Raw genomic sequence first — 14,897 nt, forward strand, 5'->3', positions numbered from 1 at the left:
TGCTGGACTAGAGCCCTATAGACAGAGAGACAGAGAGGTGATTATAGTCACATCCAATAGACATGAGACAGCCACCTGCTGGACTAGAGCCCTATAGACAGAGAGACAGAGAGGTGATTATAGTCACATCCAATAGACAGAGAGACAGAGAGGTGATTATAGTCATATCCAATAGACATGAGACAGCCACCTGCTGGACTAGAGCCCTATAGACAGAGAGGTGATTATAGTCACATCCAATAGAAATGAGACAGCCACCTGCTGGACTAGAGCCCTATAGACAGAGAGACAGAGAGGTGATTATAGTCACATCCTATAGACATGAGACAGCCACCTGCTGGACTAGAGCCCTATAGACAGAGAGGTGATTATAGTCACATCCAATAGACATGAGACAGCCACCTGCTGGACTAGAGCCCTATAGACAGAGAGACAGAGAGGTGATTATAGTCACATCCAATAGACATGAGACAGCCACCTGCTGGACTAGAGCCCTATAGACAGAGAGGTGATTATAGTCACATCCAATAGACATGAGACAGCCACCTGCTGGACTAGAGCCCTATAGACAGAGAGACAGAGAGGTGATTATAGTCACATCCAATAGACATGAGACAGAGAGGTGATTATAGTCACATCCAATAGACATGAGACAACCACCTGCTGGACTAGAGCCCTATAGACAGAGAGGTGATAATAGTCACATCCAATAGACATGAGACAGCCACCTGCTGGACTAGAGCCCTATAGACAGAGAGACAGAGAGGTGATTATAGTCACATCCAATAGACATGAGACAACCACCTGCTGGACTAGAGCCCTATAGACAGGGAGGTGATTATAGTCACATCCAATAGACATGAGACAGCCACCTGCTGGACTAGAGCCCTATAGACAGAGAGACAGAGAGGTGATTATAGTCACATCCAATAGACATGAGACAGCCACCTGCTGGACTAGAGCCCTATAGACAGAGAGACAGAGAGGTGATTATAGTCACATCCAATAGACAGAGAGACAGAGAGGTGGTTATAGTCACATCCAATAGACAGAGAGACAGAGAGGTGATTATAGTCATATCCAATAGACATGAGACAGCCACCTGCTGGACTAGAGCCCTATAGACAGAGAGGTGATTATAGTCACATCCAATAGAAATGAGACAGCCACCTGCTGGACTAGAGCCCTATAGACAGAGAGACAGAGAGGTGATTATAGTCACATCCTATAGACATGAGACAGCCACCTGCTGGACTAGAGCCCTATAGACAGAGAGGTGATTATAGTCACATCCAATAGACATGAGACAGCCACCTGCTGGACTAGAGCCCTATAGACAGAGAGACAGAGAGGTGATTATAGTCACATCCAATAGACATGAGACAACCACCTGCTGGACTAGAGCCCTATAGACAGAGAGGTGGTTATAGTCACATCCAATAGACATGAGACAGCCACCTGCTGGACTAGAGCCCTATAGACAGAGAGACAGAGAGGTGATTATAGTCACATCCAATAGACATGAGACAGCCACCTGCTGGACTAGAGCCCTATAGACAGAGAGGTGGTTATAGTCACATCCAATAGACAGAGAGACAGAGAGGTGATTATAGTCACATCCAATAGACATGAGACAGCCACCTGCTGGACTAGAGCCCTATAGACAGAGAGGTGATTATAGTCACATCCAATAGACATGAGACAGCCACCTGCTGGACTAGAGCCCTATAGACAGAGAGACAGAGAGGTGGTTATAGTCACATCCAATAGACATGAGACAGCCACCTGCTGGACTAGAGCCCTATAGACAGAGAGGTGATTATAGTCACATCCAATAGACATGAGACAGCCACCTGCTGGACTAGAGCCCTATAGACAGAGAGACAGAGAGGTGATTATAGTCACATCCAATAGACATGAGACAGCCACCTGCTGGACTAGAGCCCTATAGACAGAGAGACAGAGAGGTGATTATAGTCACATCCTATAGACAGAGAGACAGAGAGGTGATTATAGTCACATCCTATAGACAGAGAGACAGAGAGGTGATTATAGTCACATCCTATAGACAGAGAGACAGAGAGGTGATTATAGTCACATCCTATAGACAGAGAGACAGAGAGGTGATTATAGTCACATCCAATAGACATGAGACAGCCACCTGCTGGACTAGAGCCCTATAGACAGAGAGACAGAGAGGTGATTATAGTCACATCCAATAGACATGAGACAGCCACCTGCTGGACTAGAGCCCTATAGACAGAGAGACAGAGAGGTGGTTATAGTCACATCCAATAGACATGAGACAGCCACCTGCTGGACTAGAGCCCTATAGACAGAGAGACAGAGAGGTGATTATAGTCACATCCAATAGACATGAGACAGAGAGGTGATTATAGTCACATCCTATAGACAGAGAGACAGAGAGGTGATTATAGTCACATCCAATAGACATGAGACAGCCACCTGCTGGACTAGAGCCCTATAGACAGAGAGGTGATTATAGTCACATCCAATAGACATGAGACAGCCACCTGCTGGACTAGAGCCCTATAGACAGAGAGACAGAGAGGTGATTATAGTCACATCCAATAGACATGAGACAACCACCTGCTGGACTAGAGCCCTATAGACAGAGAGGTGATTATAGTCACATCCAATAGACATGAGACAGCCACCTGCTGGACTAGAGCCCTATAGACAGAGAGACAGAGAGGTGATTATAGTCACATCCAATAGACATGAGACAGCCACCTGCTGGACTAGAGCCCTATAGACAGAGAGACAGAGAGGTGATTATAGTCACATCCAATAGACAGAGAGACAGAGAGGTGGTTATAGTCACATCCAATAGACAGAGAGACAGAGAGGTGATTATAGTCATATCCAATAGACATGAGACAGCCACCTGCTGGACTAGAGCCCTATAGACAGAGAGGTGATTATAGTCACATCCAATAGAAATGAGACAGCCACCTGCTGGACTAGAGCCCTATAGACAGAGAGACAGAGAGGTGATTATAGTCACATCCTATAGACATGAGACAGCCACCTGCTGGACTAGAGCCCTATAGACAGAGAGGTGATTATAGTCACATCCAATAGACATGAGACAACCACCTGCTGGACTAGAGCCCTATAGACAGAGAGGTGATTATAGTCACATCCAATAGACATGAGACAGCCACCTGCTGGACTAGAGCCCTATAGACAGAGAGACCGAGAGGTGATTATAGTCACATCCAATAGACATGAGACAGCCACCTGCTGGACTAGAGCCCTATAGACAGAGAGACAGAGAGGTGGTTATAGTCACATCCAATAGACATGAGACAGCCACCTTCTGGACTAGAGCCCTATAGACAGAGAGGTGATTATAGTCACATCCAATAGAAATGAGACAGCCACCTGCTGGACTAGAGCCCTATAGACAGAGAGACAGAGAGGTGATTATAGTCACATCCTATAGACATGAGACAGCCACCTGCTGGACTAGAGCCCTATAGACAGAGAGGTGATTATAGTCACATCCAATAGACATGAGACAACCACCTGCTGGACTAGAGCCCTATAGACAGAGAGGTGATTATAGTCACATCCAATAGACATGAGACAGCCACCTGCTGGACTAGAGCCCTATAGACAGAGAGACCGAGAGGTGATTATAGTCACATCCAATAGACATGAGACAGCCACCTGCTGGACTAGAGCCCTATAGACAGAGAGACAGAGAGGTGGTTATAGTCACATCCAATAGACATGAGACAGCCACCTTCTGGACTAGAGCCCTATAGACAGAGAGACAGAGAGGTGATTATAGTCACATCCTATAGACATGAGACAGCCACCTGCTGGACTAGAGCCCTATAGACAGAGAGGTGATTATAGTCACATCCAATAGACATGAGACAGCCACCTGCTGGACTAGAGCCCTATAGACAGAGAGACAGAGAGGTGATTATAGTCACATCCAATAGACATGAGACAACCACCTGCTGGACTAGAGCCCTATAGACAGAGAGGTGGTTATAGTCACATCCAATAGACATGAGACAGCCACCTGCTGGACTAGAGCCCTATAGACAGAGAGACAGAGAGGTGATTATAGTCACATCCAATAGACATGAGACAGCCACCTGCTGGACTAGAGCCCTATAGACAGAGAGGTGGTTATAGTCACATCCAATAGACAGAGAGACAGAGAGGTGATTATAGTCACATCCAATAGACATGAGACAGCCACCTGCTGGACTAGAGCCCTATAGACAGAGAGGTGATTATAGTCACATCCAATAGACATGAGACAGCCACCTGCTGGACTAGAGCCCTATAGACAGAGAGACAGAGAGGTGGTTATAGTCACATCCAATAGACATGAGACAGCCACCTGCTGGACTAGAGCCCTATAGACAGAGAGGTGATTATAGTCACATCCAATAGACATGAGACAGCCACCTGCTGGACTAGAGCCCTATAGACAGAGAGACAGAGAGGTGATTATAGTCACATCCAATAGACATGAGACAGCCACCTGCTGGACTAGAGCCCTATAGACAGAGAGACAGAGAGGTGATTATAGTCACATCCTATAGACAGAGAGACAGAGAGGTGATTATAGTCACATCCTATAGACAGAGAGACAGAGAGGTGATTATAGTCACATCCTATAGACAGAGAGACAGAGAGGTGATTATAGTCACATCCTATAGACAGAGAGACAGAGAGGTGATTATAGTCACATCCAATAGACATGAGACAGCCACCTGCTGGACTAGAGCCCTATAGACAGAGAGACAGAGAGGTGATTATAGTCACATCCAATAGACATGAGACAGCCACCTGCTGGACTAGAGCCCTATAGACAGAGAGACAGAGAGGTGGTTATAGTCACATCCAATAGACATGAGACAGCCACCTGCTGGACTAGAGCCCTATAGACAGAGAGACAGAGAGGTGATTATAGTCACATCCAATAGACATGAGACAGAGAGGTGATTATAGTCACATCCTATAGACAGAGAGACAGAGAGGTGATTATAGTCACATCCAATAGACATGAGACAGCCACCTGCTGGACTAGAGCCCTATAGACAGAGAGGTGATTATAGTCACATCCAATAGACATGAGACAGCCACCTGCTGGACTAGAGCCCTATAGACAGAGAGACAGAGAGGTGATTATAGTCACATCCAATAGACATGAGACAACCACCTGCTGGACTAGAGCCCTATAGACAGAGAGGTGATTATAGTCACATCCAATAGACATGAGACAGCCACCTGCTGGACTAGAGCCCTATAGACAGAGAGACAGAGAGGTGATTATAGTCACATCCAATAGACATGAGACAGCCACCTGCTGGACTAGAGCCCTATAGACAGAGAGACAGAGAGGTGATTATAGTCACATCCAATAGACAGAGAGACAGAGAGGTGGTTATAGTCACATCCAATAGACATGAGACAACCACCTGCTGGACTAGAGCCCTATAGACAGAGAGGTGATTATAGTCACATCCAATAGACATGAGACAGCCACCTGCTGGACTAGAGCCCTATAGACAGAGAGGTGGTTATAGTCACATCCAATAGACATGAGACAGCCACCTGCTGGACTAGAGCCCTATAGACAGAGAGGTGATTATAGTCACATCCAATAGACATGAGACAGCCACCTGCTGGACTAGAGCCCTATAGACAGAGAGACAGAGAGGTGATTATAGTCACATCCAATAGACATGAGACAGCCACCTGCTGGACTAGAGCCCTATAGACAGAGAGACAGAGAGGTGGTTATAGTCACATCCAATAGACATGAGACAGCCACCTTCTGGACTAGAGCCCTATAGACAGAGAGACAGAGAGGTGATTATAGTCACATCCAATAGACATGAGACAGCCACCTGCTGGACTAGAGCCCTATAGACAGAGAGGTGATTATAGTCACATCCAATAGACATGAGACAGCCACCTGCTGGACTAGAGCCCTATAGACAGAGAGACAGAGAGGTGATTATAGTCACATCCAATAGACATGAGACAGCCACCTGCTGGACTAGAGCCCTATAGACAGAGAGGTGATTATAGTCACATCCAATAGACATGAGACAGCCACCTGCTGGACTAGAGCCCTATAGACAGAGAAACAGAGAGGTGATTATAGTCACATCCAATAGACATGAGACAACCACCTATATATAGATAAACACATGGGACCAACAGACAGAGACACAGAGGCAGAGACACAGAGGCAGAGGCACAGAGGCAGAGAGACAGAGGCAGAGACACAGACAGAGACAGACAGACGGCTGGGTGTGCTGACTCACGTTGATGGCAGCTATGGTGGCCATGTTGGATCCGTAGAGTTTGAGCCACATCTCCTGAACAGCCTTCCAGAACTCTCCACAGCGCTCCGGACTTTTCCCATACATCTCCATGATGTCTAGCCCCGCAGAGAACACCTTGGAGAGGGTCTGGGACACCAAACACACACACACACACACACACAGGGAGAGTTATGATGTCTAGCCCCGCAGAGAACACCTTGGAGAGGGTCTGGGACACCAAACACACACAGGGAGAGTTATGATGTCTAGCCCCGCAGAGAACACCTTGGAGAGGGTCTGGGACACCAAACACACACAGGGAGAGTTATGATGTCTAGCCCTGCAGAGAACACCTTGGAGAGGGTCTGGGACACCACACACACACACACAGGGAGAGTTATAGTGTGTATCATGGTTTTGTGACAGGACGTGTGTGTGTGTGTGTGTGTGTGTGTGTGTGTGTGTGTGTGTGTGTGCACTGACCGAGGTGATGATCAGACCTCTACAACTCTTATCCATCTCTAGTTTCTCCAGATTGATACAGAACTCAGTGAGGAAGTCCAGACTCAGACTGTTGACAGGGGGGCTCTGCATCCTCAACACAGCTACACCTAGAGAGGGACGAAGAGGGGGAGAGGGAGGAGGAGGGGGATGAGAGGGAGAGGAGAGGGAGGAGGGGAGGGAGATGGATGAGAGGGATGAGAGGGAGACAACCAATGGCAGCCTAATCCATGTGGTGCAAACCCTAACCCGTCTTCCAGGTCTGGCCCAAATAAGGATTTGTTCTTAAAACTGACTTAGCTAGTTAAATAAAGGTTGAATAAAATAATTATATAGGGCTGTGGTTAAAATAGTACACTATATAGGGAAGAGGGCCCTATAACAAATAAATATATAGGGATGTGGTTAAAATAGTACACTATATAGGGAAGAGGGCCCTATAACAAATAAATATATAGGGATGTGGTTAAAATAGTACACTATATAGGGAAGAGGGCCCTATAACAAATCAATATATAGGGATGTGGTTAAAATAGTACACTATATAGGGAAGAGGGCCCTATAACAAATAAATATATAGGGATGTGGTTAAAATAGTACACTATATAGGGAAGAGGGCCCTATAACAAATAAATATATAGGGATGTGGTTAAAATAGTACACTATATAGGGAAGAGGGCCCTATAACAAATCAATATATAGGGATGTGGTTAAAATAGTACACTATATAGGGAAGAGGGCCCTATAAAAAAATAAATATATAGGGATGTGGTTAAAATAGTACACTATATAGGGAAGAGGGCCCTATAACAAATAAATATATAGGGATGTGGTTAAAATAGTACACTATATAGGGAAGAGGGCCCTATAACAAATAAATATATAGGGATGTGGTTAAAATAGTACACTATATAGGGAAGAGGGCCCTATAACAAATAAATATATAGGGCAGTGGTTAAAATAGTACACTATATAGGGAAGAGGGCCCTATAACAAATACATATATAGGGCTGTGGTTAAAATAGTACACTATATAGGGAAGAGGGCCCTATAACAAATAAACCTTATATAGGGATGTGGTTAAAATAGTACACTATATAGGGAAGAGGGCCCTATAACAAATACATATATAGGGCTGTGGTTAAAATAGTACACTATATAGGGAAGAGGGCCCTATAACAAATACATATATAGGGCTGTGGTTAAAATAGTACACTATATAGGGAAAAGGGGCCCTACAACAAATAAATATATAGGGATGTGGTTAAAATAGTACACTATATAGGGAAGAGGGCCCTATAAAAAAATAATGAAAAACGTTTACAATTGTTGCCTGATTCCATTTAGTTTTTCCAGGTTTTGGTTTTTCCAGGTTTTCACTCTCAAAATCACATTTGTTTGATAGAAGAAAAAACACACAAGTCCACACCAACGCTGAAAACACATCAGGAGGCCATTTATGAGGTCTGGGGACAATCTGAGACATTTAGATGTTTTTGGGGTGTTGTTACAACAATATAACAATATATCAGTTCAGTGATTTCCTAAATTCCACACCCCTGGTCTTCCAGGTCGGTTAAATCAAAACCATGAAGTACCGGAGACCTCTAGGACCAGGACTGTCTACCCTGGTGTAAACAGTACCTCCAGGACCAGGGCTGTCTACCCTGATGTAAACAGTACCTCCAGGACCAGGGCTGTCTACCCTGATGTAAACAGTACCTCCAGGACCAGGGCTGTCTACCCTGATGTAAACAGTACCTCCAGGACCAGGGCTGTCTACCCTGATGTAAACAGTACCTCCAGGACCAGGGCTGTCTACCCTGATGTAAACAGTACCTCCAGGACCAGGGCTGTCTACCCTGATGTAAACAGTACCTCCAGGACCAGGGCTGTCTACCCTGATGTAAACAGTACCTCCAGGACCAGGGCTGTCTACCCTGATGTAAACAGTACCTCCAGGACCAGGGCTGTCTACCCTGATGTAAACAGTACCTCCAGGACCAGGGCTGTCTACCCTGATGTAAACAGTACCTCCAGGACCAGGGCTGTCTACCCTGATGTAAACAGTACCTCCAGGACCAGGGCTGTCTACCCTGATGTAAACAGTACCTGAGACCTCCAGGACCAGGGCTGTCTACCCTGATGTAAACAGTACCTCCAGGACCAGGGCTGTCTACCCTGATGTAAACAGTACCTCCAGGACCAGGGCTGTCTACCCTGATGTAAACAGTACCTCCAGGACCAGGGCTGTCTACCCTGATGTAAACAGTACCACCAGGACCAGGGCTGTCTACCCTGATGTAAACAGTACCTCCAGGACCAGGGCTGTCTACCCTGATGTAAACAGTACCACCAGGACCAGGGCTGTCTACCCTGATGTAAACAGTACCTCCAGGACCAGGGCTGTCTACCCTGATGTAAACAGTACCTCCAGGACCAGGGCTGTCTACCCTGATGTAAACAGTACCACCAGGACCAGGGCTGTCTACCCTGATGTAAACAGTACCTCCAGGACCAGGGCTGTCTACCCTGATGTAAACAGTACCTGAGACCTCCAGGACCAGGACTGTCTACCCTGATGTAAACAGTACCTCCAGGACCAGGGCTGTCTACCCTGATGTAAACAGTACCTCCAGGACCAGGGCTGTCTACCCTGATGTAAACAGTACCTGAGACCTCCAGGACTGTCTACCCTGATGTGTAAACAGTACCTGAGACCTCCAGGACCAGGACTGTCTACCCTGATGTAAACAGTACCTATAGGACCAGGGCTGTCTACCCTGATGTAAACAGTACCTATAGGACCAGGGCTGTCTACCCTGATGTAAACAGTACCTCCAGGACCAGGGCTGTCTACCCTGATGTAAACAGTACCTGAGACCTCCAGGACCAGGGCTGTCTACCCTGATGTAAACAGTACCTCCAGGACCAGGGCTGTCTACCCTGATGTAAACAGTACCTCCAGGACCAGGGCTGTCTACCCTGATGTAAACAGTACCTCCAGGACCAGGGCTGTCTACCCTGATGTAAACAGTACCACCAGGACCAGGGCTGTCTACCCTGATGTAAACAGTACCACCAGGACCAGGGCTGTCTACCCTGATGTAAACAGTACCTCCAGGACCAGGGCTGTCTACCCTGATGTAAACAGTACCTGAGACCTCCAGGACCAGGACTGTCTACCCTGATGTAAACAGTACCTCCAGGACCAGGGCTGTCTACCCTGATGTAAACAGTACCTCCAGGACCAGGGCTGTCTACCCTGATGTAAACAGTACCTGAGACCTCCAGGACCAGGACTGTCTACCCTGATGTAAACAGTACCTCCAGGACCAGGGCTGTCTACCCTGATGTAAACAGTACCTCCAGGACCAGGACTGTCTACCCTGATGTAAACAGTACCTGAGACCTCCAGAACCAGGGCTGTCTACCCTGATGTAAACAGTACCTCCAGGACCAGGGCTGTCTACCCTGATGTAAACAGTACCTAAGACCTCCAGGACCTGGGCTGTCTACCCTGATGTAAACAGTACCTGAGACCTCCAGGACCAGGACTGTCTACCCTGATGTAAACAGTACCTCCAGGACCAGGGCTGTCTACCCTGATGTAAACAGTACCTGAGACCTCCAGAACCAGGGCTGTCTACCCTGATGTAAACAGTACCTCCAGGACCAGGGCTGTCTACCCTGATGTAAACAGTACCTAAGACCTCCAGGACCTGGGCTGTCTACCCTGATGTAAACAGTACCTCCAGGACCAGGGCTGTCTACCCTGATGTAAACAGTACCTAAGACCTCCAGGACCTGGGCTGTCTACCCTGATGTAAACAGTACCTCCAGGAACAGGGCTGTCTACCCTGATGTAAACAGTACCTCCAGGACCAGGGCTGTCTACCCTGATGTAAACAGTACCTCCAGGACCAGGGCTGTCTACCCTGATGTAAACAGTACCTCCAGGACCAGGGCTGTCTACCCTGATGTAGGGGACAGGGTGCCATTTGGGACAGGTAAAGAAGCTGTGCAGGGCTTTACCTGTACTGTTGTCCAGGTCCACCTTGATCTTAGGTGAGGTAGAGCTGTTTCTCTGCTGCAGAGAGAAGCACGGCGACACACACTCTCTCCCATGTCTACTGTGGATGGACAACTGGGACAACACACCTGCCAAACAACAATATCATAAAACAATATAACATAATATAACAAATTAACTTAATAAAATAATATAACAATATAATAAAACAATATAACAATATAATATACATAATATAACAATATAATAAAATAATATAACAATATAATAAAACAATATAATAAAATAATATAATATAATAAAATAATAATATAATAAAATCAAATAATAAAATCATATAATATAATAAAATAATATAATAAAATATAACAATATAATAAAACAATAATGAGGGAGTGGAATAATGATAGTTGACATCGTCACTGAAACCATGTGACCTTGTATTATAAGACGATGGTTGGTGCCCTATTCACTATATACAGTGAGTTCCACAAGCACTGGGTCAGTGTCATGTTGTTGGAGCCCTATTCACTATATACAGTGAGTTCCACAAGCACTGGGTCAGTGTCATGTTGTTGGAGCCCTCGTCACTATATACAGTGAGTTCCACAAGCACTGGGTCAGTGACATGTTGTTGGAGCCCTATTCACTATATACAGTGAGTTCCACAAGCATTGGGTCAGTGACATGTTGTTGGAGCCCTATTCACTATAGACAGTGAGTTCCACAAGCACTGGGTCAGTGACATGTTGTTGGAGCCCTCGTCACTATATACAGTGAGTTCCACAAGCACTGGGTCAGTGACATGTTGTTGGAGCCCTATTCACTATATACAGTGAGTTCCACAAGCATTGGGTCAGTGACATGTTGTTGGAGCCCTATTCACTATAGACAGTGAGTTCCACAAGCACTGGGTCAGTGTCATGTTGTTGGAGCCCTATTCACTATATACAGTGAGTTCCACAAGCACTGGGTCAGTGTCATGTTGTTGGAGCCCTCGTCACTATATACAGTGAGTTCCACAAGCACTGGGTCAGTGTCATGTTGTTGGAGCCCTCGTCACTATATACAGTGAGTTCCACAAGCACTGGGTCAGTGTCATGTTGTTGGAGCCCTCGTCACTATATACAGTGAGTTCCACAAGCACTGGGTCAGTGTCATGTTGTTGGAGCCCTATTCACTATATACAGTGAGTTCCACAAGCACTGGGTCAGTGTCATGTTGTTGGAGCCCTCGTCACTATATACAGTGAGTTCCACAAGCACTGGGTCAGTGTCATTTTGTTGGAGCCCTCGTCACTATATACAGTGAGTTCCACAAGCACTGGGTCAGTGTCATGTTGTTGGAGCCCTATTCACTATATACAGTGAGTTCCACAAGCACTGGGTCAGTGACATGTTGTTGGAGCCCTCGTCACTATATACAGTGAGTTCCACAAGCACTGGGTCAGTGACATGTTGTTGGAGCCCTATTCACTATATACAGTGAGTTCCACAAGCACTGGGTCAGTGACATGTTGTTGGAGCCCTCGTCACTATATACAGTGAGTTCCACAAGCACTGGGTCAGTGTCATGTTGTTGGAGCCCTCGTCACTATATACAGTGAGTTCCACAAGCACTGGGTCAGTGTCATGTTGTTGGAGCCCTAGTCACTATATACAGTGAGTTCCACAAGCACTGGGTCAGTGTCATGTTGTTAGAGCCCTATTCACTATATACAGTGAGTTCCACAAGCACTGGGTCAGTGTCATGTTGTTGGAGCCCTCGTCACTATATACAGTGAGTTCCACAAGCATTGGGTCAGTGACATGTTGTTGGAGCCCTCGTCACTATATACAGTGGGTTCCACAAGCACTGGGTCAGTGTCATGTTGTTGGAGCCTTATTCACTATATACAGTGAGTTCCACAAGCACTGGGTCAGTGACATGTTGTTGGAGCCCTCGTCACTATATACAGTGAGTTCCACAAGCACTGGGTCAGTGTCATGTTGTTGGAGCCCTATTCACTATATACAGTGAGTTCCACAAGCATTGGGTCAGTGTCATGTTGTTGGAGCCCTCGTCACTATATACAGTGAGTTCCACAAGCACTGGGTCAGTGACATGTTGTTGGAGCCCTATTCACTATATACAGTGAGTTCCACAAGCACTGGGTCAGTGACATGTTGTTGGAGCCCACATCACTATATACAGTGAGTTCCACAAGCATTGGGTCAGTGTCATGTTGTTGGAGCCCTCGTCACTATATACAGTGAGTTCCACAAGCACTGGGTCAGTGTCATGTTGTTGGAGCCCTCGTCACTATATACAGTGAGTTCCACAAGCATTGGGTCAGTGTCATGTTGTTGGAGCCCTATTCACTATATACAGTGAGTTCCACAAGCACTGGGTCAGTGACATGTTGTTGGAGCCCACGTCACTATATACAGTGAGTTCCACAAGCACTGGGTCAGTGTCATGTTGTTGGAGCCCTATTCACTATATACAGTGAGTTCCACAAGCATTGGGTCAGTGTCATGTTGTTGGAGCCCTATTCACTATATACAGTGAGTTCCACAAGCACTGGGTCAGTGTCATGTTGTTGGAGCCTTCGTCACTATATACAGTGAGTTCCACAAGCACTGGGTCAGTGTCATGTTGTTGGAGCCCTATTCACTATATACAGTGAGTTCCACAAGCACTGGGTCAGTGACATGTTGTTGGAGCCCTATTCACTATATACAGTGAGTTCCACAAGCACTGGGTCAGTGTCATGTTGTTGGAGCCTTCGTCACTATATACAGTGAGTTCCACAAGCATTGGGTCAGTGTCATGTTGTTGGAGCCCTCGTCACTATATACAGTGAGTTCCACAAGCACTGGGTCAGTGTCATGTTGTTGGAGCCCTAGTCACTATATACAGTGAGTTCCACAAGCACTGGGTCAGTGTCATGTTGTTGGAGCCCTCGTCACTATATACAGTGAGTTCCACAAGCATTGGGTCAGTGACATGTTGTTGGAGCCCTATTCACTATATACAGTGGGTTCCACAAGCACTGGGTCAGTGTCATGTTGCTGGAGCCCTATTCACTATATACAGTGAGTTCCACAAGCACTGGGTCAGTGTCATGTTGGTGTGGCTCTGTATTCCAGAACTTTGGATTTGAAATGGTACAAGGACTATGAGGTTAAAGTGCAGACTGTCGGCTTTAATTTGAGGGTATTGCCATCCATATCGGGTGAACCGTTTAGATATTACAGCACTTCTTGTACATAGTCCTCCCATTTTAGGGGACCAAAAGTATTGGGACAAATTCACTTAAAAGAAGTAAAAGGTATTCGGTCCCATATTCACAGACAATGGCTAGATCAAGCTTGTGACAACACATTGGTTGGATACATTTGCTGTTTGTTTTGGTTGTTTTTCAGATTATTTGGTGCCCAATAGAAATGAAGTGTAAATAATGTATAGTGTCATTTTGGAGTCACTTTTATTGTAAATAAGAATAGATGATGTTTCTAAACGCTTCTACATTAATGTGGATGCTACCGTGATTATGGATAATGATGAATGAATCGTGAATAAATGATGAGTGAGAAAGTTACAGACACACAAATAGCACACCCCCAAGACATGTTTTCACAATTACAATAACAGCTACGATATATTAGCTAGTTGATATAGGTAGCTACTTGATAGGACCCAGATAGCCCACGCAAACTGACGATGTGGCATTACGTGACATAAGGACAGACACAAGCGTTGTGTGAACTTTGCTCTAGTTTCTGAAAGGATTGACCAGGGAAGGGGAGGCTAGCTAGCTAACTACTTAGCCATGCAATCTGACCACTGATATTCTTGTTTGTTCTCGAAATGGGCCATCAAAACTCCGGAGAAATAGCTATTAACTCGCTAATAACTCTTCCTGCTGTACTTACTCAATGTCAGGTAAGTTCACATACCTGAAAACCCGAATTTGGCGGAATTTCTCAACACATTTGCCATCTCGACTCGTCAAGTTGACTCAAACAGGGTGCAGACACTGCGACTGGACTGCT

At 45.9% G+C, this 14,897-nt stretch overlaps 1 protein-coding gene across 1 annotated transcript in view; it reads right to left on the reverse strand.

The window, feature by feature from the left end:
* LOC135530230 (enoyl-CoA delta isomerase 1, mitochondrial-like) overlaps positions 1 to 14,897 on the reverse strand; it is an 18,253-nt gene extending 3,356 nt beyond the window's left edge. Inside the window, exons 1-4 of the mRNA XM_064958593.1 lie at positions 14,802 to 14,897; positions 10,863 to 10,988; positions 6,810 to 6,937; positions 6,327 to 6,473 (exon numbers count right to left, since the gene is read on the reverse strand). Of these exons, the coding sequence (XP_064814665.1) occupies positions 6,327 to 6,473; positions 6,810 to 6,937; positions 10,863 to 10,988; positions 14,802 to 14,844 (444 nt within the window). The 5' untranslated portion in view covers positions 14,845 to 14,897. The remainder of the gene's footprint in view (positions 1 to 6,326; positions 6,474 to 6,809; positions 6,938 to 10,862; positions 10,989 to 14,801) is intronic.

This window comes from Oncorhynchus masou, unplaced genomic scaffold (genome assembly GCF_036934945.1).
Source record: "Oncorhynchus masou masou isolate Uvic2021 unplaced genomic scaffold, UVic_Omas_1.1 unplaced_scaffold_1295, whole genome shotgun sequence".
Classification (NCBI taxonomy): domain Eukaryota; kingdom Metazoa; phylum Chordata; class Actinopteri; order Salmoniformes; family Salmonidae; genus Oncorhynchus; species Oncorhynchus masou.